The sequence below is a fragment of the Syzygium oleosum genome, unplaced genomic scaffold (assembly GCF_021117445.2).
Source record: "Syzygium oleosum isolate NSW1041296 unplaced genomic scaffold, Sole_v2.1 Sole_v2.27, whole genome shotgun sequence".
Taxonomy (NCBI): Eukaryota; Viridiplantae; Streptophyta; class Magnoliopsida; order Myrtales; family Myrtaceae; genus Syzygium; species Syzygium oleosum.
Window position 1 is genome coordinate 4,920,449 of NW_026607511.1, and position 24,665 is coordinate 4,945,113.

At 39.2% G+C, this 24,665-nt stretch overlaps 2 protein-coding genes across 2 annotated transcripts; both read left to right on the top strand.

The window, feature by feature from the left end:
* The first annotated feature begins 1,184 nt into the window (after window positions 1-1,184).
* On the top strand, window positions 1,185-9,793 carry LOC115668223 (beta-amyrin synthase 1-like). Its single transcript, XM_056303483.1, has 17 exons — window positions 1,185-1,483; window positions 1,927-2,112; window positions 2,503-2,592; window positions 2,707-2,904; window positions 3,150-3,234; window positions 3,510-3,676; window positions 3,757-3,924; window positions 3,988-4,101; window positions 4,253-4,372; window positions 4,458-4,580; window positions 4,665-4,763; window positions 4,906-4,962; window positions 5,068-5,258; window positions 5,349-5,526; window positions 5,901-5,981; window positions 6,057-6,140; window positions 9,422-9,793. The coding sequence occupies exons 1-17, from the start codon at window positions 1,283-1,285 to the stop codon at window positions 9,545-9,547; spliced, it is 2,268 nt and encodes a 755-aa protein (XP_056159458.1). The 5' UTR covers window positions 1,185-1,282; the 3' UTR covers window positions 9,548-9,793.
* A 9,652-nt stretch (window positions 9,794-19,445) lies between these two features.
* Window positions 19,446-23,868, top strand: LOC115661765 (cytochrome P450 CYP72A219-like). The gene is made up of 5 exons (XM_056303319.1): window positions 19,446-19,745; window positions 20,207-20,424; window positions 20,609-20,844; window positions 22,671-23,049; window positions 23,419-23,868. The coding sequence occupies exons 1-5, from the start codon at window positions 19,463-19,465 to the stop codon at window positions 23,866-23,868; spliced, it is 1,566 nt and encodes a 521-aa protein (XP_056159294.1). The 5' UTR covers window positions 19,446-19,462.
* Window positions 23,869-24,665: the final 797 nt, after the last annotated feature.

Below are 24,665 nucleotides of genomic sequence, written 5' to 3' on the forward strand. Positions count from 1 at the left end.
TCCCCCCAAACTTCTGCCTAATTTCTTAAATTTCTATGTTAAGATGTGCCCGTTCCTTTTATGTTCCTACTATCTATGATTACTTTTACATGTCAATAAAATCCTTTTATTTGCTTTTTGTGATTAATGACAAATAGGAAATATCTATTTTTTTAACATAACCATTTCTAATCTACACAAGTAAAAGACTCACAATCTCTGATAAAATTCAGCTTTAATATACTAATGTTTTAATTAGTATGCCTTTTAAAAAGATCAAATTTCATATAATAAATCTAAAATACTCTTCTTGTAAATTATTTTTAATTTAACTCATCGTTATTTTTATCGTAATAAAAAACAAAATATATCTCATTATTTCACGTTTTATGGAACAAATTGTGAATATGCATCGCGAAATCAGAGATTAACCCTAACGGCGCCAACTTGCTTGGAGCGCCAACTTGCTTGCTGGCCCAATCAATGGCTTGGTTATGAATTGTCCTGGCCTAAAATTAGAGAAGCCCTAATCTATTTTAGAGATTTCTTCACACACCCAAGCAGGCAACGGAAACTTCCAAAAAAGAGAAATCAAAGAGTGTTAGTGATTTCATTGATCTCTAAAGTTTGCTTGATTGCGCATTTTGATTTTTGAGATGTCGTCCCCGTATTGATTTTTGGAGTTTGACAAGTGAGCAATTTAAGTGGTAGGTAACTTGAAATAATGGTTTTACTACTTTCAAGTTCAAGTAGAATATTAGCTGCTTCTTCACCTGTGAAGGATCAATTGCTTTTAAATTGACCAAAACCAGTTAGGAAAGAAGAAATAATCTTTACTAGGGCTTGCCGAACAGGCTACACCGAGCATGACCCCGAGGGTCGTGCCCAAGCACGGATTGCATCATCGCTATTACCACCTTTTTCTATTGCGAGAAGCAAGCTGTAATCACTCATTGAGAATGAATATTTTGTTGAAAAATATTGGTCTAGGGTCGTGTCCAGAATTCTGCTCCCCAAGAGTCCTCCCACCTCAGATTACTTATGGGGGTGTATAAATACCACCAAACTCTCGAAATTACAACACACATTCTACATTCCAACTCCTCCCACCTCTCACATCTTCCTAGACCTAACGCGAAAGAGGTACGTCCAGACTCCATAAAAATGTCTTGCCACCATTGTTAAGTAAATAATCTGTTAGAGAGGATATATATTACTGCGTTGTGCTTTCTTTTTTCCCCTCCAAATAGAAAAATAATACGCGTACGTAAAATAACCTAACTGTGATCGAAGGAAGGGAGAGATGTGGAGGCTAAAGATTGCACAAGGCGGGAATAGTCCGTATATATACAGCACCAACGAATACGTTGGGAGGCAGATATGGGAGTTCGATCCGGACGCGGGAACTCCCGAGGAGCGTGCCGAGGTGGAGCAAGCTCGCCTTCATTTCCACAACAGCCGCTTCAAGGTCAAGCCTAGTGGAGACCTACTATGGCGAATGCAGGTAAAAGATCGATGACACCCACCCAATCACCCAAGTGTTACTTCAATCTCGATTAATACCCACATAGCAAAAATTCTCAGGAATCGACCCATAGTTTCTTGCACGCTGTCCGTTCTTTTTAATAGGGTCAAAACGGATCGAGAAGCGGGTCCGGACCTCCCTCCGATTTGGCCTAGGACACGGACTGTGCTACTAGATTCATTTCTGGAAACTCATAATGATGAGTTTCATAGGGAGGAGTCCCTTTAAACGGATTGAGAATGCTTTTTTGTTTATTTAATAAAAAACTAAGATATATTGTATCGTTTTATTCACAAACTAATAAAAATGATTCGAATGAAGGACTAGACTTTATTCATTAGTGACGCATCATGCCACCCGTTGTGCAGAGAAAAAGAATCTATCGCCAGACCTGCTAAAAGTTTTTCATTGTGCAATTGCAGTTTCTAAGAGAGAAGAACTTCAAACAAACCATTCCTCGCGTAAAGATAGTGGACGAAGAAGAGATAACACATGAGAAGGCATCGGCCACTTTGAGGAGAAGCGTCTATTTCTTTTCAGCCTTGCAAGCCAGTGATGGCCATTGGCCTGCAGAAAATTCTGGCGTTCTCTTCTTTCACCCTCCTTTGGTTAGCTTTCTTTAGTCTTCTCGGTTATTGTTTGCATTGGTTAGTGTAATTCTTTGTTCGAACATGTGGTTTTATCGTTTCCCCCATGTGAAATATAATTATTATTTCTTGAGATGTTATTATCAACTTTGTCGATCGAATTGAGTCAAACCGATATATTCTACTTACTCGATGCAGAGAGCCTAAGTGTTGCAAGAAAGATATTTTGACTACTTCTTACATGATAGGACACTGAATGCAAGCCAAAATAGTATTAGTCAGACAATAACCATACTTTGGTCATGATCATTTTGTTATTCTTTTTTAGAGTAAGGACTGATCATCACCTGATAGTCGTTCTAATCGTATGCAATTCGTGCCCTTGACTTGTTCAGTAAAAACAAAATGCAGGTGATATGTTTGTTTATTACTGGGCACCTCAACATTGTCTTCTCTACAGAACATCGAAAAGAGATCCTTCGATATGTGTATAATCATCAGGTACTTGATTTTTGTCTCTTTTTGCGTAATCCTAACGTAGATTTTGAGAATGGAAAAAGGAAAAAAAATTGTACTTCATCTTCACATTGTTGGTTATTAAATGTTGTATTGCAGAATGAAGATGGCGGGTGGGGCTTACATGTAGAGAGCCACAGCACCATGCTCACTACAGTACTTAACTATATATGCATGCGTATACTTGGAGAAGGTCCTGATGGTGGCGAGAACAATGCTTGTGCCAGAGGGAGAAAGTGGATTCTTGATCGTGGCGGCGCCATAAACATATCCTTCTTGGGAAAGATTTGGCTTTCAGTAAGAAATTTTTTGCTTCTAATGGAAATGAATTATCCTTTAATTACTTACCAAAAAAAAAAATAATCCTTTAATTGATAAATCGCCTTACTAGATGATATTATTATATTACAAGCAGGCACCAAACTGAACCATTGAAAAAAACTCGGAGCCTATATGCTCCCTACAAATTTAAAACAAGTTTAAACAGTATGTTTTCCCACATGCCAAGTGCGACTAACACATTACGTTTTCCTTTGTGGTAGGTACTTGGTATTTATGACTGGTCTGGGACCAAACCTGTGCCTCCTGAGTTACTGATACTTCCCTCATTTCTTCCCATGCATCCAGGTTTGCCAAGACATTTCCCTGTACCATACCAGATCGATTGCTTGAGCTTCCACGCTTATTAATGTATATTCAAATTCGTGAACATATAGAAGAGAAGTTATCGTTTCAATTTTTTCTGGCAAGATGTGCCCTTGTCTCATTGAAGATCTATGCTTTATGAATTCGCTAGGAAGTTTAGATTTTTTTCATCGGAATTTTGTTCATTATATATGGTTGTGTAGATTAGATTTTTTTCTGTGTCTTAGAGTGCTGGTGATTTCCTCTCCAATATGCAGCTAAGTTGTGGTGCTATTTTCGGACCCTTTACATGGCCACATCATATTTGTATGGAAGAAGATTTGTAGCACCAATTACACCTCTCATTCGACAATTGAGAGAGGAACTTCTAACTCAACCCTATGGCAGCATCTCTTGGAAGAAAGCTCGACATCTATGTGCCGAGGCAAGAGCTAGCTTGCACCAAACTATTAATTCACGTGTTAGTAAGATTCTAATATATTTTCTTAATTTATGTTCATATAGGAGGATCTCTACTATTCACATCCTTCAGTGATAGATTTGCTGTGGGAGCCTTTTCTAAATCGTTGGCCACTAAACAAGTTGAGAGAAAAGGCTCTTAAAACGGCAATGAAGCATAATCATTACGAAGATGAGAACAGCCGATACATCACTTTGGGATGTGGGGAAAAGGTAATAAGAACATAGATTTTACATGACCATATCTTTACAAAACTTAATGGCTCTAATTAACAGGTATTAAGTATGCTTGCCTGTTGGGTGGAGGATCCAAATGGTGAATACTTCAAGAAGCATCTCGCTAGGGTTCAAGATTATATATGGGTTGCTGAAGATGGAATGAAGATGCAGGTTGGTTAAATGATTCATTACAATTAAGGGATTTAATGGCATTTTTGGTAGTCAGAACCAGCATCTACCAAATCTATAATGTCTAAAACCCACTGATTATTGGCAAAAAGAAAAAAAGGACTTGAGTTTGATGGTCGCACTCCATATGCAGAGTTTTGGTAGTCAACTATGGGATACAAGCTTGGGAATCCAAGCTTTGCTTGCTAGTAATCTAGCCAACGAAATAGGACTAGTACTCATGAAAGGCCACGACTTCATTAAGAGATCACAGGTTAAATCTTTATCTCAGCTTGCGGGAATCTCCTAGCATTTCCTTTCGTTGCACCAATAGATGTATTTATTGGTTGGCATTGAAGGTCAAGGATGATCCTTCTGGTGACTTCCACAGCATGTATCGTCATATTTCTAAAGGATCGTGGACTTTTTCCGAGCAAGATCATGGTTGGCAATTGTCTGATTGCACCGCAGAAGGTTTGATGGTAAGATTCTTTTGAAGATTGTGAATAGTCTGCAGATCTAACATTGTTCTAGTGCTTAATTTGATCTCCTTTCTGCTTATGCAGTGTTGCTTGCTTTTTTCACAAATGCCACAAGAAATCGTAGGTGAGAAGGTGGAGCCAGAGAGACTATATGACGCGGTCAACATTATACTTTCTCTACAGGTAAGTGCTAACGCTAGGAATCAACTATGCTCGTGTTCCAAAAACCTTAAGATACATAGGCAATACGCACAATATCTTACTTCAAGTCTTAATATGTTTCCACTATTATATCATTACTAATGGATGCATAACTGTTTTGTAGAGTAAAAATGGTGGATTGTCAGCATGGGAGCCTGCAATTTCTGCAAAATGGTTGGAAGTACGTACTTCGACAAATAAGAAGCAGCTTATGATATAAATAAATTGTGGCTCTTATTTCTATTTACACTACTGGAAATTTGAATATTACTTGTGGATGGTGTAGCTCCTCAATCCATTTGAATTTCTCGAGGACATTATCATTGAGCACGAATACGTGGAATGCACTTCATCAGCTATCAAGTCTTTAGTTTTGTTCAAGGAATTTTACCCGGGGCACCGGACAGAAGAGATCCAAGATTGCATAACTAACGCAGTCCGATACCTCGAAAGCGTACAAATGACAGATGGATCATGGTATATGTGTCCATATTCCCTTGTGGTTGATCATCAGTGTAGATAATTCAAAAGCAAGCAGACAAGATGACTCGAGAACTGCATGTGCAGGTATGGAGAGTGGGGAGTTTGTTTTATATATTCCACATGGTTTGCACTCGTGGCACTCGAAGCCGCCGGCAAAAGCTACGAGGATTGTGCCGCCATTCGCAAAGGCGTAGCTTTTCTCCTTCAAATACAATTACCGGATGGTGGCTGGGGGGAGAGCTACCTTTCTTGCCCAAGAAAGGTGATTACTTTTGTAGCACCTGGAAATTGTTTGATCGACTTTAATAACTCCACCGGGAAAACAAGAACCGAAGATGTTTAATAGATCCAAAAGCTCGAAAATACTTGAAGGCTCTTTTATATGGCTTGATTCATCTAAAGGAAAAAAATATGAATAAGACTTATTTGGAATTGCCCGATGAAATGTAAACTAAACGAATATGGTAAATTGGTAAATCCACAAGTATTAGACCTAATAGACTAACATTGCTCTGATAGTAAATTTCTTGTAATAGCAAGAACTTGTGATCTTATTCCTAACACGAATCTGTAAAAGAAATATCAAGCATGATTATATGGTAATATTTTTTACCACTCGTTCTTTGATCGAGGCAGATATACACACCACTTGAAGGAAATAGATCAAACTTGGTTCAAACTGCATGGGCTATGATGGGTCTCGTTCATGCTGGCCAGGTCTGTGCATTCTCTTACAATTTATATATTAATAATTTGTACAACTTTCTTGATCTAAAAAATTCTTCTTATCAGGCAAAAAGGGATCCAATTCCCCTACATCGAGCAGCAAAGCTGATAATTAATTCCCAGATGGAAAATGGCGATTTTCCTCAACAGGTGATATCTCCTCATGATTATATCTCAGTACAAAAGTAACTCAAAGTTTTCAACTGTCACGCCCCGAACCCCATCAAGCTCGCGACATCCCTCTCTCAGGTCGTATTAGTGCGACGTCCCAGGAAACGTCGCCGACCTCTCGATTCCATCAGAGTTCGATCATGGCGGAAACCAATGAAATAAACCCGGACAATAAAATTGGAGAACACCAGGAAGAAATAAATCGCCAAACCACCAAACATAAAACTATACCTGGATATATAAATATACAACATCCAATTCTTTACAACCAAACACTTCCAACTCCCATCAGATTCACATCAACTGATAGTACACACCCGAACGGATTTCCTGATTACACCACCAACTATTCACATCAAGCACTCCCTAATTTAATATCAAACTTATAATACACGCACACCAACTGGCTTCTACGGATCGCGTCCTCGACCTCAAAAGGGATTAGCAGCCAAGGTATATTCTACTCCTGAATGCTCGGTGTGCATCGGGATCCCAAAACGCTGCGGCGGTAGCGGCGGAAGGTTCAAGGCTCGGGCGGGTGCTCTGAAATGGTTTGGTTGAAACAACCATGAGACACTTCTCAATAAGTCACAACCTAAACCCTACCTAAGCTACCACGTATTCCAGACAAGTTCAAACACACAAAGGAGCAACACGAACAAACACTATCCACGCAATCACACTTACCTGGACCCTTGGCATACTCATCCTGCCCGTTAGTTCATAATCACAACATTCAAAACTCGCACGCATTTCAAGCTTCGCGCATCCCAAACCACACACATTTCCATGCCAAAAACACACATCGATCACGCACTATCACATCAATTTCATTTACTTTCCTCGTCGTACCCCACCAGCTCAATCACTTCCTCGGCCCGCGTAAACACGCCTCAGGCCCACACGATCGCGCCCCGAGCATCACACGCCTCGGTCCGATCCCACTTTCTCTTACCATACCACACACCCCGTTCTCAATCACATTCCTCGGCCCGCGTAAATACGCCTTAGGCCCACACGATCGCGCCCTGAGCATCAATCGCCTCGGTCCGATCCCATTCACACGTTCTTTCCTCAGCCTGCACCAAATGCGACAGGCCTACGTGATCGAAACCCTAGCTTATAATGCCTCGGTCCAATCCCGGTCTCACCCGAGCTGATCGTGTCTCGGACCGATTTCATTCTCACTTTCTTTCCTCAGCCTGCGCCAAATGCGACAGGCCTACGTGATCGAAACCCGAGCTTGTAATGCCTCGGTCCGATCCCACAATCATATCACAACTCTCGTCAACACGCCTCCGGGCCTTTTAGTGATCACACGCACATCGCACGCCATAATTTTCACACGTGTGCATACTCAGACATTAAATACGCGCACTCAGAGGCGCTCAAATCAATCAAATCAATTCAGCCACATCACAACATACAACCAACACGCATTTTGCCCTTTTTATGACACCAAAACTACGATATCTCACTCCCAGCCCTTCACAGCACTTTCACGAAATTCCGAGCCGGATCTAATGGCACCAACCACACACCAAACAGCACATCACAGCACTTAAAACAGCAATTTCCAGCCCTCGATCGGCCTCTAAAAATCCACCAAAATCTTCCGATTTCAATCCTAAGGCCCGCCAATCGAATCAACCCCTAAACTACACCAAATCACGTCCAAACGGGTCCGATAATACCCGATATACTAGGCGGGGTTTAGATTGCAACTTACCGGACTCTAGACTAACTCGGCTAGAGCGAAAAGCGGCGGCGATCGGCAGGGACGGCGGCGAGCGGCGGTGCGACTCGGCGGCGTGGATGGCGTGCGGCGGCGGCGGCGGCGGCGGCTTCCCTTGGCCGTGACCCACGGCCACACGAGAGAGAGAGGGAGAGGGAGAAGGACGGCGTGAGGGTGGGAGTACGGCGCGGTGGCGGAACGGCGGCGATCGGACGGGCGGTGACCGGTGGACGGTGGCGCGGCAAGGTTTGGCCAAGGAAGAGAGAGAGCTCTCGGTGGGGGGGGGGGTTGCCGTGAGGTGAGAGAGAGAATTTTGGTCTTTTAAAAAGTCCAAATTTGACCACTTTGGCAAATTACCATCTTGCCCTTCTCTAATCTTTTTAATCAACGGCCGAGATTCGATCTTATCTTGAAATCGACGGCCGAGATCGAATCTTTTCCAAAAATATCCAAGTGCAATTTGGGAATTTCATAAAATTTCAAGGGCAAAATTGTCCAACTCAAAAATTAGTGCAAAATGACCAAAATGCCCTTCCCCTCTAATACTTGCCCTTTATTAACCTCCAAGGGTAAAATGGTCACTTTCCATCCTTCGCCGAAATTTAATTTTTCTGAAGGATCCGGGAAAATCCAAGACTGAACATGCTAATAACAACGTCGTCCAAATGTCCTGTCGTGACTTCCTAAATTTTCCATGCCCAAATTGGTCTCTAATTTAATAACTGAATTTTAAATAACGTAACTTGAGCGTGTCTCGGACTAACGGGCGGCTTTTGGGGAAATTCGCATATTCGATCCGTGACTGATACTAAATCAAGTCACGTGCAAGTTCGTTCGACGACCTCGGTTGTCAATTTAATCGCGAGGATCGATCGGTAGTTCCGACGGGCGCAATCGTTCGGTATAGGTTCTGGATCATTCGTCAACTCACCTCGTGGTCAAACGGAATCACCCGTGATCCACTCGTATGACAATGACGAACCGGCCCATAACTATCCTAAGATCGGCCTACATTGGCTCAAAATGTCACATCGACGATTCTATGGTCGAAAGTCAGTTCACGACCGAATTTCTTTAGTCGCACGAATTTAAATCCCTAATTAGCCCTTCCCTAATGGTTAGTATCCCAGGAATGGCCAGTTCGAGCGAGACCTAGCTACAAGTACGTTCATAAAACCACTCATTTCATAAATCCCAAATGGGTAAATTTCAGGATGTCACATCAACTGACATTTTAAAAATAGTCAGTGATTGTTTTCAAGTGACATTTTCAACTTTCTTGATCTAAAATAGAGTGATTGCTTTTATACATAATTAGTACCACAAACATTTTTTAAAATAGTGAAGATAAGTTTAATGAAACATGTAGAAGATAGGGACAATCTATTGGAGTTTTGAAAGTGAATTAATTTAGTCACACCACAAACTGTCAGTTGGGTTAACTTCGTTACTTCTATATTTTTTTTGGTTGGATACTTCTATATTTATTTACACATCGCTGACGGTGAATAACTTTGCACGACAGGAAATTACCGGAGCTTTCAAGAAGAATTGCATGTTGCACTATCCAAATTATAGGAATATTTTTCTCATATGGGCACTTGCCGAATATTGCAACTTGGTACTTTTGAATCCTCGAAGAACTAAATAAATCTTGTCTTAAACTGTGTCCATCTCATTACAATTGAAGGACACATAAATGTTGATTTCTTGTGCAACCTTGCTTTAAGAATAGACGTGTAACCATGGATACCATATTTCACTTTGTAGTAAGTAAGTGACACTCCAAATCTCACATTAATGGCTGGGAGATGTGGCCCACAAGAGTTCCCACCTTGAATACTCATTTTGACACTTTAGCCGCAATGAGTGTTTCGGGCTCTTGTGCATGTATTGGAGAGAGAGAGAGAGAGAGAGAGAGAGAGAGAGAGGAATTAAATTGTCTGATGCAATGGACATTAGCTTAAGGGCTTCACGCTGTAGAATGCAAAAGCGTGGCTGTCATACCAATTGTTGAGAACAGATTGGTGGTGCTAATACCACTTGCTGAGAAAGATTGCAGACTCAACTGAAGAAAACACGTTTTTTTTTTTATTAGAGGCACTCTACAATATTGATATGGAGAACCTCTTGCACACTAAAACATGGATGCCCGGCACACTCTATAATGGGAGCACTTCTCGACTATTTATAACCTTCAGAAAGAGAATGCTTCACTCCCCCTAGATCACTCTAGAATTTGATGGCTCACCATCCTTAGTTCACTCTAGTTATTTATGTTTCACTCCCATTAGTTCATTCTAGATATTAGTGGTTCATCCCCCTAAAAGCATCTAGAATTTATTAAAGAAGAGAGGAGGTGAATCACTTTCTTCAGTACTCTTCCTCACCGACTACTCTTCTCTCAATGTGGATCTATGCCAAGTTGCCTTTCGGAACTCCTCGGCTACCTTATAAGCTTCATCCTTTAACGTCTAGTATTTCTTCTTGGGTTTGCCCACGTCCAGTGCTAGCTACTAAACTACAAGATAAAGGCCAGTTCGACCTGCGCTTTAGTCTCTTTTTCCTCCATCTGATGACTCAATTCAGCCTTCTTATACTGTAAATCTTCTGCAATTCATGTGGGAAAGCCTTTCCTTCGTAGTTAGTTATGCGGGCAAAGTCCCACATCGGGCAACTTTAGGAGATATTCTGGTGCATATAATCCGTTGGGTTCCCTCTCCTGGCCAGCTAGCTTTTTGGAGATGAGTTCTTCCACCCGTTGTAATCCATCAACATGGTATTAGAGCCAAATTGTTGTGCGCCCGCCTTCTAGCCCTTTATCCGTAGGATTAGCACTTTCCCGTGAATGGGGAGGTTTCCTTTAAAGTTAAATGATAATATCAAATCCATATCATGCAATGACTCTTTTTGTCGGCAAAATAGATCTCAATGAGTCTAGCCCTATTATATCAAAATCCGATGAAAATGTAGATGCAAAGATAGAATGCGTCAGATTTTGGAAAAGACTAAGGTTGCGCGTGACAACGATTCTGTGCTTAAAAATTGATTCTTTTTGATTTCGTGCTCGGGAATAATTTCTAAGAATTTGAAGGCATTTGATAACTATAAAAAATTTCTATTCTTGGAATAAAAAAAAGAATATAAATGCGTTTGATAACTATACAAAATTTCTTTTTATTAATAATATTTTGAATTTTTTAATATTTTTTCTTTCTTTCTTTCCCTTCCCTTCCTTGGCCAACGCCGGTGGCCGGCCACAGGCTAGGGCCAGCGAGGGCATCGTGACCCTCGCCGCCGCCCTCGCCGCCAGCCTCGCTGGATCTCGCCCAGCCAAGGCGAGGCCGATCTCGCCATCGTGGCCCATCTCCCTTGCTTGGGTCGTGACGGCGAGATCGGCCTCGCATGGCTGGGTGAGGCCTCGCCATCGCGGCCGTAAGCCGCCCTCGCCCAGGCAGCGAGGGGGACCCTTGTCGGCCACCAGCGAGGGCAGCAACGCCCTCGCCGGCCTTGGCCTGTGGCCGGCGGTGGCGAGCCAGAAGAAGAAGAAGAACAAACCAAAAAGGAAGAATAACAAATCAAGAAGGAAGAAGAAAACCAAGAAGAATCAGAAATGGAAAAATTGTTCCCAAAATCAAGAAGTTACTTTTTTTTTGCTTCTTGATTCTGTTTCAAAACTGATTCTGAGAACAATTTTTTGCAAATTGTGCCCAGGAACAAAAAATTTAACAAACAGATTTCTGTTCCCAAACTGATTCTGGAAATAAATGAACATAAATTTTCATTATTTGGCAACTTGCCAAACAGGCCCTAAATCAATTGAACACCAGGATGGGCCTCAAGTCCTTGAAAAGATTCACTTAGATGGCCTTAGGGTTTCCAAGGTCAGGCAACTTGAACACCTGGATGGCCCTCATGTCTTCGAAATAGTACTGATAAACAAGTACCCGAATGGCACTCAAGGCTGGGAAAACCTTAACAAACATCTGCATGGCCCTTAGATATTTGAAATGTCTCCGGATGGCCCTCAGGGCTTGGAAAATATTAACAAATATCTAGATGGCCCTCAGATATTCGGAACGTCTTAAAAGGAGAACACCCGGATGGCCCTCTAGGTTCATTAAGATCTTTGACAACGGGCTCCCGGGTGACCCTCAGGGCTATGCAAATTCTTGGGAAAAGAAGCACTAGGATGGCCCTTGAGGCTTTGAAAAGTTAGGTACCCTGATGACCCCCGGGTGCCCGAAATATCTTGGATTGGGGGTCCTCATTTGAGGATAAAGCACCTACCTGGATGGCCCTCAGGTCTCTAAAAGTGAAGCACTCGGAGCTTCGAAATAGGTAGAAGTCGTTTGAAAAGATTCCGGTTTACCGAAGTGTTTATCGGTCAGAAGGAGGGGGCTTTGATCTTCAAAGGGGCGCTTCCTATCAAGCATAGATAGAGCAAACCTACGTATGTTCAAGGGATAAACAATCACAGTCTATCCTAGAACAAGCACACATCTCTAGAAAAAAACTCATTTTCATTCATTAAACTCATCAGTTGGGGGTTTATGCATGATAATTCTACAATGTCGGCATCACCAAATTTCCACAGAAAAGATTCATCATCAAGAAGATCTTCATTCACGATGTGGATCTACTCAAAATGTTAAATGAGAGACTTTCAGTCTCAAAGGACTTTTCACTCACTCTCATTTAGAAGGTTGTTTTGTCTCATCCATTAATGTGGAAAAGAAAAGTAATCACTTGATCTCACCATTATCGTCAAGTCGACAAAGGTCTGAATTTTCTCGTAAGTGACGACCTCTCCAAATTGAGGGGTTTTTTTATTAGGACCGTAATTGGTCAGCAGTTTAGCAAAAGGGATAATTCAATTTGTATGGTTTAGAAAGAAACATTCTTTATTCTTTATCTCCGTCGGGGTTATAAGTTAAGAACCCTGCAAATGGGATAAAAACAATCTTGCCCACACTTCTTCGGTTAAAGCTTTCAACCTTTGAAATTTTTACGTTAATTTAAGTGCTCTAATATGAAGAGATTTCATAAGGGACATACTATAGGGTCGGTTAATGGGTCGAGAAACAAAAGGATTCATTAGGCTCAAGGAAGATTTTCAATGAAGGAGGTTTTGAAGCTGGCGATCGTATCAGCATCAATACCAATCTTCTTCTTTCACTGGGGATTGTATTCTTGTGTAGATGCTTCATCGGCTACGAGAGTCCAACACTAATCCTTCTAAAACTTGTGAAATCACCGCTCCTTACTGGGGATGATTTTCCGCATGCTTGATACAAACACTTTGACTTTCTATTCCCATCAATAGTTAGGCCTCATATCAACATTTTTTTTTCACTCTTCTTTTTTTCTCTCTCTCTTTTCATTTTTTTCCTCTCTTTTTTTCTTTTTTCTTTTTCTTTGATTTGTTTTTTCGTTTTTTTTTTAATTTTCTTGCAGCACGTTCTTTTGCGGAAAACTCTCAAACTCATCAAACCTTCATGTCTCTTGAACAGTTCAACATTTTGGACTCTCGGGTTCTCCATCTTCAACAAATGCTCTGGATCATGTTGTTTTATCGTGGTGACTCATGTGCCTTGCCTTTGTGTGTGGGATGATCACCAACTGGCTTTATAATTGAATTTGCATGCCCAAACGAGTTATGCAATGGATAGAAGTGTGTAAAATAGAGAAAGAAATGCTTTTCATTATCTCGGGAAACTTAAATTCTCTTTTGAGTCCAACTGTAATAAAGACAATCGAAGATTGATTCAAGTGAGAGTAAGAAAATTTTATCCATTTCCCACTATGTAAAGTCACCCTACCTCCATTCTGCCCCGTGTGGAGTATGCCTTGATAGGGTTAAGTTGAAAGAAATTCTTCTAATATTTAGGCTCAAAGGGGTTAAACAATGGTTTACCTGCATTATTTAGGATAGAGAAACGAAATGGCCCCTAGTCATCATGTGCCCCCTTGTCATTGGCAAATTTAATTTTTTTTTATTGCCGAATATAGTCTTGGTCATATTCATCATATGGCTCATACTTTTCCACGAAAGGCACGTAATCTGTAGAGTCTTCATGTGGTCCTCTATCTCTGTCCTTAAGTAATTGCTCATACTTAGACACTCTCGTTGTCAATTGGAATTAATTGTCAACATTTTGGCCTTCGAATTTTTCTCTAAGATTGAATTTTAATCCACTGAAAGCCAAATTTGTGAATTCTTTCTCCAGGAGTGAAGTAAGGTATCTATTCCTAGCCCTCTTGAATTGAGCAACAAACTGATCGATTGATTCATTATCGTATTGATAAATTATAGCCAAATTAGCAATCGATATAGCATGTATTAGTCTATAAAATTGAGAATCGAATTGTCTTTCCATCTCAGCCCAAGTATGGATTGAATTAGGAGATAAATTCGTATACCAAGTAAAGGTAGTTTTTGATAAAGACAAAAGGAACAATCTAAGTCTAAGGAATTCATTTGTTCTTGCCTCTCCACATTGGGCAATAATTGACCAATGTGTTCAATAGTCGATTGGTCATCTTCGCTAGTGAAAACAACGAAGTTAGGAATTTCGAATTTTCTTGCATAAGGTATAGTGTCAACCCAAGATGTGGCTTCCTATATACTAGCTTGACCATTCCTTTATCGACACCTAAATGTTGTAATAGAAGTTCCGCCACTTGATCAGGATTCGCAAGTTGACACATTTTCTGCCTCCTAGGTTTAGGGTAGATAGGTCGATAGACTTTAGATTCCCGCCAGGGTAGATTGGATTTTCAGGCCTTTGTAAAATCCTCACGTACCTGAAGCCTTTTGTTTTTCTTCTCCACACGAGCGTAGCGGCGCGACCCCGACTTCGCCACACCTTCCTCCGCTTGGGTCTCCTCCGACAGCCCACTTTCGACCAAATTGAGTTATGGGTTTTGGAGACCATGCTGGCACGACCACATAGGTCTAAGAATCGGCGAAAACGGCAAAGAAATTGGCTGGAATCGAACAAAATTCCGTCGGTTGCATGAACCCTAACCGGCAACTTCCGCCGCGCAATTAGCCTCTGGCGATCACCCAAATGCCAAATTGTCTTAGGACTTTTGTTGCCCATGGCGGTGCGACTGTACTGGTTCGAAGCTGGGAGGCGGGTCACCGAAATTTGGCCAAAATTGGCAATTTCCCTCTTGGCCCCAAATTGGCTGATTTTCAATTCAATCAAAATCTCACAAAATTCATCAAGAGAGAGATTTAACCATGCTCTGATACCAAATGTTAGAAAAACTAAAGGAGTGAATATCCATTTTGCATGGATGAACAAAACTCATGCATAATAATGATCAAATATGGAAACGTGTAGATTCTTTACTAACCTCCGACCATTCATGAAGTTCGATTGATAACCTGAATCGTCGAGCGTTGAACGGTCAATGAATGGAAATCTCTAGCCAATTGCCCTCTTAACGTCGATGGTGTGTTTTCTGATAACGAAAGGATTTGGCTTAGAAGACCATTTTATGTCCATTCACACCCCTTCACATAACGTCTTCCATCAAGACGTTATCGTGACTTTTGGACGGTCACCACATATCTCGAACGTGGACAATGAACGTTAATGAAATTAACTGAATGTGAGAATAATAAACTAAACATGAGATCACATTATTGATATTATAACACCATGATCTAGAGATTTGGGGTGATGATGCCAATGAGTTCAATCCAGAGAGATTCTCTAGGAAGTCTCAAAACTTTGCTTTGCTTGAAACCAAAGTTGCTTTGACCTTGATTTTGCATAATTTCTCAATGCAGCTATGTCCTCCTTATAAGCATGGCCCTATTCCTTTGATCACTCTTAATCCCCAATATGGAGTCCCCTTGATTTTGACTAGAATCGGATCGAATACTCAGTTCGTATTTGATCAGATTCCATGCTCTTGTTTTCTTTGTTGCGTACATTAAACGAAATGTTTTGTTTGTTGAGAATAAAGGAGAAGTCATGCAAACATACGATGCCTTCTTGACTAAAAGTTCTCACTTAATAATACTGTTTCATTTTGGAATTCTTCACTACTCGAGAGCATGCTCTTCTTGGATGGAACTATTTACTAGGTTTTACGTACTCTTTTGGTGTCTTCTAAAAGAGTTGTTCCCACATGAAATATCGCTTGCCACCTTTGACCAAAAAATGAAGGGTTAATATCATGAAAAACCCTAAACTGATACATCTGTAATAAATTTATTCCAAACTAATTTTTTGACCATCAAAAACCTCAAACTGGTAGACCTGTGATAATTTTACCCAAAACTATTTTTTGACCACAAAAAACCCTACATTGGTACACCCGTGACAATTTTACTCCAAACTAATTTTTGACCACAAAAACCTCAAACTAGTAGACACGTGATAATTTTACCCAAAACTATTTTTTGACCACAAAAACCCTACATTGGTACACTTGTGACAATTTTACTCCAAACTAATTTTTTGACCACAAAAAACCTCAAACTGGTACACCTGTGATAAATTTACCCTCCGTTAGTTTTCGTTAAATTTTACTATCAAATTGGTAAGTTCAATGACATGTGATAGTTGACAGGTGTACCAGTTTGGGGTTTTACCCCTCTGTTTATCACAAGTTTATCAATTTGTGATTTTTCATGATATTAATTCAATTTAATGGACACTAACGGAGAATAAATTTGTCACAAATGTACCAGTTTGGGGTTTTTAGTGGTCAAAAAATTAGTTTGTGATAAAATTATCACAGGTGTACCGGTTTAGGGTTTTTGATGGCCAACAAATTAATTTGGGGTAAAATTATCATAAGTATACCAGTTTGGGGTTTTTGGTAGTCAAAAAAATAGTTCAGGATAAATTTATCACAGGTGTACCGGTTTGAGATTTTTTGTGATCAAAAAAATAATTTGGGGTAAATTTATCACATGTGTATTAGTTTAGAGTTTTTCATGGTATTAACCCAAAAATGAACTATACATCTAATCCTGATTTGAAACCCATACTCCTGAAGTCAGTTATGTTAAAAAGCAAGAGAACACTGCACGCGAGTACTTGTACTTGACTGAGTACAAAAGCAACAAAACCACAAGGAAGAGCACATCCCAAAAACCGCATCTTAGTTGGGAGAAAGTACCAAAAAAAAAATTCTCAAACCTATTATACTAGAACAAATTTAGTTTTACGTGGCACGACCGTCCGTCCTACATGACCGTCCTATGTGGTACGACCGATGCTGACGTAGATAATTTTTAATATTTTTTTTTAAATTGAAAATTTAATTTTTTATTTTATTTTTTGGCCAAAATGAAAGTAAAAAAATAAAGAAAAAAATGTAAAAAATAATAAAGAAAAGAAAAGAAAAGAAAAGAAAAGAAAAGGAAAGAACAAATAAATTATAAAAATTCAAAAATTTATTAAAATATCATTAAAAAATGTCCAAGTTAGTATCGGTCGCCCCACATAGGACAGCCGGCATCCATATCAGCGTTTTTCAGCCAAAATTTGATGGATGGACTCAATTGGCATAGATGTAAAAGGGTTTATGACTAAATTGATCTAATTGAAAATTTTAAGACTGAGTTGGTACCAATGCAATAGGTTAATAACTTTTTTGGTACTTTCCCCTCTTAATTTTGAATATCGAAATAGAACATTTTTTATATGGGAAATTATCAGGATCACAACCAACCTAACACATCTGTTGAGAAAAAAAAAAGATGGTGGTAGTTTAAAGACGAAAAATTTATATAAATGAAAATAAAAATAAAGCTATCTAAAGTTCAAAAGTTATCTATTATTTAATAATTTCAGTGAAGACCTATCTCTATGGAATCTCACTTTGAGCACTAAACTCGCCGATTTGAAGAGATAATAACCTTATTATACCAAGAAACACTAATTCACTAAGTTAATTAAACAATCGACAGACTAAACTTCCAACCATAATTGTCTATTTCTTTCCGAATTCGAATAAGATTAATATAAAGAAAATTTCTCAAAACATCACTCTTTTTTCTCGGAGATTCCACCGACCCGAAACTGTTTTACTGATCCAATGAGATGAAATACAAAAAAGCAGTTAAAGAAGAAATTTATGTTAATGCAGTGGTATTGTCAAAGATCACTATTTTTCCATTAACATGCACGATGCTAAATGATTAGTTACTCGATTGGATTATTTATTGTTTAGTCTATTGCAATGGTTTTTCTAACAATATAGACCCTGCGGACCCATAGAGGGGCAAGCAAGTGCTGCTCCCACTACTACAAGAATCGCTTTTGCTTTCTTTATCATAATATGACCAAAGGCAAATTATTTAAACTTCGTAGGGATGGTCATACTATCCGGTCCCTCCAAACTTCTCGCCTAATTTCTTAAATTTCATGTTTTGGGACTTCTGCCAAATCTCTTCAATTTCATGTTTAGGGATGGTAATACTACCTAGTCCCCCAAACTTCTGCCTAATCTCCTAAATTTCATGTTTAGGGATGGTCATACTATCTAGAACCCCCCCCACCCCCCAACTTCTGCCTAATTTCTTAAATTTCTATGTTAAGATGTGCCTGTTCCTTTTATGTTCCTACTATCTATGATTACTTTTACATGTCAATAAAATCCTTTTATTCGCTTTTTGTGATTAATGACAAATAGGAAATATCTATTTTTTAACATAACCATTTCTAATCTACACAAGTAAAAGACTCATAATCTCTGATAAAATTCAGCTTTAATATACTAATGTTTTAATTAGTATGCCTTTTAAAAAGATCAAATTTCATATAATAAATCTAAAATACTCTTCTTGTAAATTATTTTTAATTTAACTCATTGTTATTTTTAACGTAATAAAAAACAAAATAGTTCTCATTATTTCACATTTTATGGAACAAGTTGTGAATATGCATCGCGAAATCAGAGATTAACCCTAACAGCGCCAACTTGCTTGCTGGCCAATCAATGGCTTGATTGTGACTTGTCCTGGCCTAAAATTAGATAAGCCCTAATCTATTTTAGAGATTTCTTCAGACACCCAAGCAGGCAACGGAAACTTCCAAAAAAGAGAAATCAAAGAGTGTCAGTGATTTCATTGATCTCTAAAGTTTGCTTGATTGCGCATTTTGATTTTTGAGATGTTGTCCCCGTATTGATTTTTGAGGTTTGACAAGTGAGCAATTTAAGTGGTAGGTAACTTGAAATAATGGTTTTACTACTTTCAAGTTCAAGTAGAATATTAGCTACTTCTTCACTTGTGAAGGATCAATTGCTTTTAAATTGACCAAAACCAGTTACGAAAGAAGAAATAATCTTTACTAGGGCTTGCCGAATAGGCTACGCCGAGCATGACCCCGAGGGTCGTGCCCAAGCACGGATTGCATCATCGCTATTACCACCTTTTTGTATTGCGAGAAGCAAGCTGTAATCACTCATTGAGAATGAATATTTTGTTGAAAAATATTGGTCTAGGGTCGTGTCCAGAATTCTGCTCCCCAAGAGTCCTATTTAAATCCTCTCATAGAAAGAAAACAACCGTGTCATATGTTTAACGTAGAATATGGAAATGTCCTTGACTTATTCAATTGTTCTCTCCCTTGTTCTGATCACCTTCTTCACTTGCGCATGGAAATTACTGAGTTTGTTTTGGCTGAAGCCGAAGAAGCTAGAAAAATGTCTTAGACAACAAGGTCTAAATGGAACTGCTTACGGGCTTTTGTTTCAAGATCTGAGAGACATCATCAGAATGACCAAGCAAGCTCAATCTCAACCCATTACTCCTTTCTCCGATGACATCGTGCCTCGCGTTCTCCCTTTCTATCATCACTCCATCAAGAAATACGGTACGCATCCTATCAAAGTTGAGATGCAGTGGAATTTTTCTAGCCAATGGTATAATATTGTTGACTCGACAAACTCGATTTCCTAGTACAAAACAATGTACGATTTCAACTCACTAAAGGTTGTAATTTCCAGCAAAAAACCTGCTAAAGAAAATATATTTCTGGTCTCTTTTCAGCAATTTAATCGAGATATCATCATGAAAGCAAGTTCACTAAATCCTGCTATAGGGCAGATTTTCCAACATTAAGCGTGTTGCTTTTACGGGCAAAGTCACATGACAAATTAATGGCAGCTATGTAGTCAGCGACGGTTCATGCAAATCGATCTGCTAGATGGGTTTTGAGTCGGGTGCTTTCGATGCATCTAGTTTAAGCACCTGACACACAAATGGGTGAAATATGGAATTCGGTAGCCATTTGACGTCTTAATAAATGATTTCTCTAGATATTGGTTATTGCAGGGAAGCTTTGCTTTACATGGTTAGGGCCAGTGCCTGTGCTGAACATCATGGACTCAGACATGTTGAAGGAAATATTTTCACGGGTCAATGATTTTGAAAAGCCACATCCCAAGGCCATTGCAGATATCTTGACATCGGGGCTCCTGAATATTGAGGGGGAGAAATGGGCCAAACATAGAAAGATCATCAACCCGGCTTTTCATTATGAAAGGTTGAAGGTATTACTGCTTGGGGCTAATAATTTCCTGAACAGATGCAACTTCTAATGGAACTTAAAATGATTTATAATCCCATGACATTTCATGGTAACAGAACCTGAAATTCGTGGTCCATGGACATATAACATATAGAAACTACATACATTCAATGCATTTACCATTTTGATTTGTTGAAAAATTACAGCATGTAGTGACAGCATCATGTTCAAGTGGGGAGGAGATGATTAGGATATGGGAGAAGGAAAGTTTGGCTGGTGAAGTGGACGTGTGGCCTCACCTGCAGCATTTGACGGGTGATGTACTCTGTAGAGCTGCTTTTGGTAGTACCTACGACCAAGTCAGGGGCATCGTCCTCCTTCAACAAGAACAATTTGGGCTCGCAAACAAAATTCAGCAGACCGCATTTATCCCTGCGTGGAAGTAAGTTCAGATTTAGCCTATATTTATTTTGCGAAAAATGAATAATTTGAAAAATATTTTTCAAAAAAGGATCGCTTGTATCGCTTGAAATTAACTAATAAATAATATTTCATTATCGATAACAGTTTAGGGTTAATACCATGAAAAACCCTGAACTGGTACACTTGTGACAGATTTACCCCAAACTATTTTTTTGACCATAAAAAACCCCAAACTGGTACATCTGTGACAATTTTACCCTGAACTATTTTTTTGACCACCAAAAACCCCAAACTGGTACACCTGTGACAATTTTACCCCGAACTATTTTTTTGACCACCAAAAACCCCAAACTGGTACACCTGTGACAATTTTACCCCGAACTAATTTTTTAATATTATTTTTTTTATTTTTCGAATTTTTTTAGTTTTTCTTTTCTTTTTCCTTTCCTTTTCTTTTTTTCTTTCCTTCATCTTCATTGGACCAACAATGGATTGTTATATTGTAATTGATACCACAATAACGTGACACGTAACATAAATGCTACATTTTGACCCAAAAAAAAAAAAACATAAACGCTAAATGAAAGACTTTCTTTTATATGCATGCATTTTCATGCCAACCACTTTTTTCTACATTTAAATGTCTTGCGAAAAAAGCATTATATTGTTGTCGTGTCTTTCTTATTTTTGGGTGCAAGTGGATAGCCAAACTGATGGGGTCCAACGTAGGCTTGTTACCTAAGCTTGGAGTATAGCTAATCAACAATTTATATACATCTTGCTTGCCAATTTAATTTAACAGATTAATTTACAAAATTAGTATATTTTATATATAAGATGAGAGATATTATATGTGCATGGCGATTCATAAATCAATATGATCACTTGAAATATATAATAAATAAAACGTGAGACATTTAAATGTAGAAAAAAGTGGTTGTCATGAAAATTCATGCATATAAAAGAAAGTCTTTCATTTAGCGTTTATATTTTTTTTTTGGGTCAAAATGTAGCATTTATGTTTCGTGTCACGTTATTGTTGTATCAATTACAATATAACAATCCATTGTTGGTCCAATAAAGATGAAGGAAAAAAAAAAGAAAAGGAAAGGAAAAAGAAAAGAAAAGAAAAACTAAAAAAATTCGAAAAATAAAAAAAATAATATTAAAAAATTAGTTCGGGGTAAAATTGTCACAGGTGTACCAGTTTGGGATTTTTGGTGGTCAAAAAAATAGTTCGGGGTAAAATTGTCACAGGTGTACCAGTTTGGGGTTTTTGGTGGTCAAAAAAATAGTTCGGGGTAAAATTGTCACAGATGTACCAGTTTGGGGTTTTTTATGGTCAAAAAAATAGTTTGGGGTAAATCTGTCACAAGTGTACCAGTTTAGGGTTTTTCGTGGTATTAACCCAACAGTTTATGGATGAAAATATTTTTCATTTATTTATTTTTTTAAAGTTATTCAGACGATCATTTTTTGGAAAATATTTTTCAAATAATTCGTTTTTCACGAAACAAACGCACCCATATTAATAATTTATTTTGAGATCTTTTAGTTGTTGTAAAAGTATAAATACAAGAGTAACAAACCTCAGTTCGACTTACTCAATCCCTATCCATGGAATCTATGGGGATCACTACAATTTTGACCTATCAAAACAATGTATGGTAAGGCAAATCTTCTATCAAATTCTTATCTCGATTTCTGTCTTCGAACTTCTGAACTTAATACAATGGATGAAAATGATTGAGTGTATTTATCTAGCAAGACCTACAAACTGTAGAAACCATATTAACGTATAAAGCTTTCATCTTGAAGTTGACTTGGATAAAAAAAAAAATGCAGCCTCTTGCCGACCAAACTGCACAAGAGGATGAAAGAAATCGACCGTAAAGTAAAAGGATTGTTGGAAGACGTAGTGACCAAAAGAGAGAAGGCAATGAAGGAAGGAGAAGTAGATGACGATGATCTCTTGGGACTGTTGCTAAAATCAAACATGAAAGAAATTCAAGAATCAGGGCATCAAAAGGGTATGAGCATAGAGGATGTGATTCAAGAGTGCAAAGCGTTCAACATAGCGGCTCAGGCGGCCTCTATTTTGCTTACTTGGACTCTGATTTTGTTGAGCAAGTACCAAAGCTGGCAAGACAGAGCAAGAGAGGAAATTCTGCGAGTTTTCGGCAACAAAAAACCTGATTTTGATGGGTTGAGCCGACTGAAAATTGTAAGGATTCTCGTTGTATTGTAGTACGCTGTATATCTTGATTTCACAACATATATTCCTGAATTTCAAAACTCACGTCTAATAAATAGATTTCTCCAAAAAAAAAATGGACAAACAAAACATTTAAAAGCGAAAAATGCAGGAAATTGTAACTACCTGACCTGAAATCTAGTTATTGTTCTTACCTCTACTAGTGACAGAGGTGAGACCTATGGATCGTACCTTTGCATTCGAAGTAACAATATTGATCACATGAATGATATTCAGTTAGATGAATTAGGTCCACTAGGCAAGGTTTAGATAGTTTTGTTGCTTTCTCAATGTCTTTTTGGACAAAAACAGGCTGACAACAAATTGGTTTATATGCAGGTAAGCATGATACTGAACGAGGTGCTTCGGCTATATCCGCCTGCATTTATGACAGCGAGAACAGTTCACAAGACAACCAAGTTGGGAGATATACAAATACCTCCAGGAGTTCTGCTTTTTTTGCCCATTATCCTGATCCACCAAGATTCAGAGATTTGGGGGGATGATGCCAAAGAGTTCAATCCGGAGAGATTTTCCGAGGGAGTCTCAAAAGCAACCAAGAACAAGCTCTGTTTTTTCCCTTTCAGTTGGGGTCCTAGAACTTGCATTGGCCAAAACTTTGCTTTCCTCGAAGTCAAAGTTGCTCTGACCTTGATTTTGCAGAACTTCTCAGTGCAGCTATCTCCTTCTTACAAGCACGCCCCTATTCCTGTGCTCACTCTTCATCCCCAACATGGAGTCCCCTTGATATTGACTAGAATCGGATCGAACCCCTCAATTCGTATTTGATCAGATATTGTGCTCTTGTTTGCCTCGTTGTGGGCATATTGTTCTGTTTCTTGAGAATAAAGGAAAAGTCAAGTAGACAGATGATGCCTTCTTGACTAGAAAAGTGGTTCCTATGATAGGGTTTCATTTTGGAATTCTTCACAACTCGCGAGCATGCTCTTCTTGGATTGACCTAGTTAACTCACTACAAAAAAACATGATTTTTGCGACGAAAAATTTGGAAAAATCCGTCGCAAATCGAATTTGCGACGAATTTAGCGACGGAAAAAATTCCGTCGCTAATAGGTCGTCGCAAAATTTTGCAACGGAAAATTTCAATTTTCGTCGCAAATTTGCGACGAACAAAAATTCGTCGCAAATTTGCAATGGACAAAAATTCGTTGCAAAATTCGTCGCAAATAATTCGTCGCAAAATAGCCACGAACACTATCCGTCGCAAATAATTCGTCGCAAATTTCGTTGCAAATTTCGTCGCGAAATTCGTCGCGAATTTCGTCGCGAAATTCGTCGCAAAATTCGTCGCAAATTTCGTCGCAAATAATTCGTCGCAAATAATTCGTTGCAAATTTCGACGCCGCCGCCCCTTCAGCCCCTTCGGGCTCTGCGCCCCTTAGGGCTCCGGAGGCCATGGGCGAGGAGGAGTCGCGGGAGGAAGCGCGAGCGCGAGAGGTTTGGGGGTGTGGGGGAGAGGGAAGAAGCAAAAGCGAGAAGGAGAAGGAGAAGACGGAGAGAGAGGGAGAACAGTGAGCGAGAGAGAGAGAAATTGGGGGTAAGGGCGGGGCTTTGGGGCGCACTTT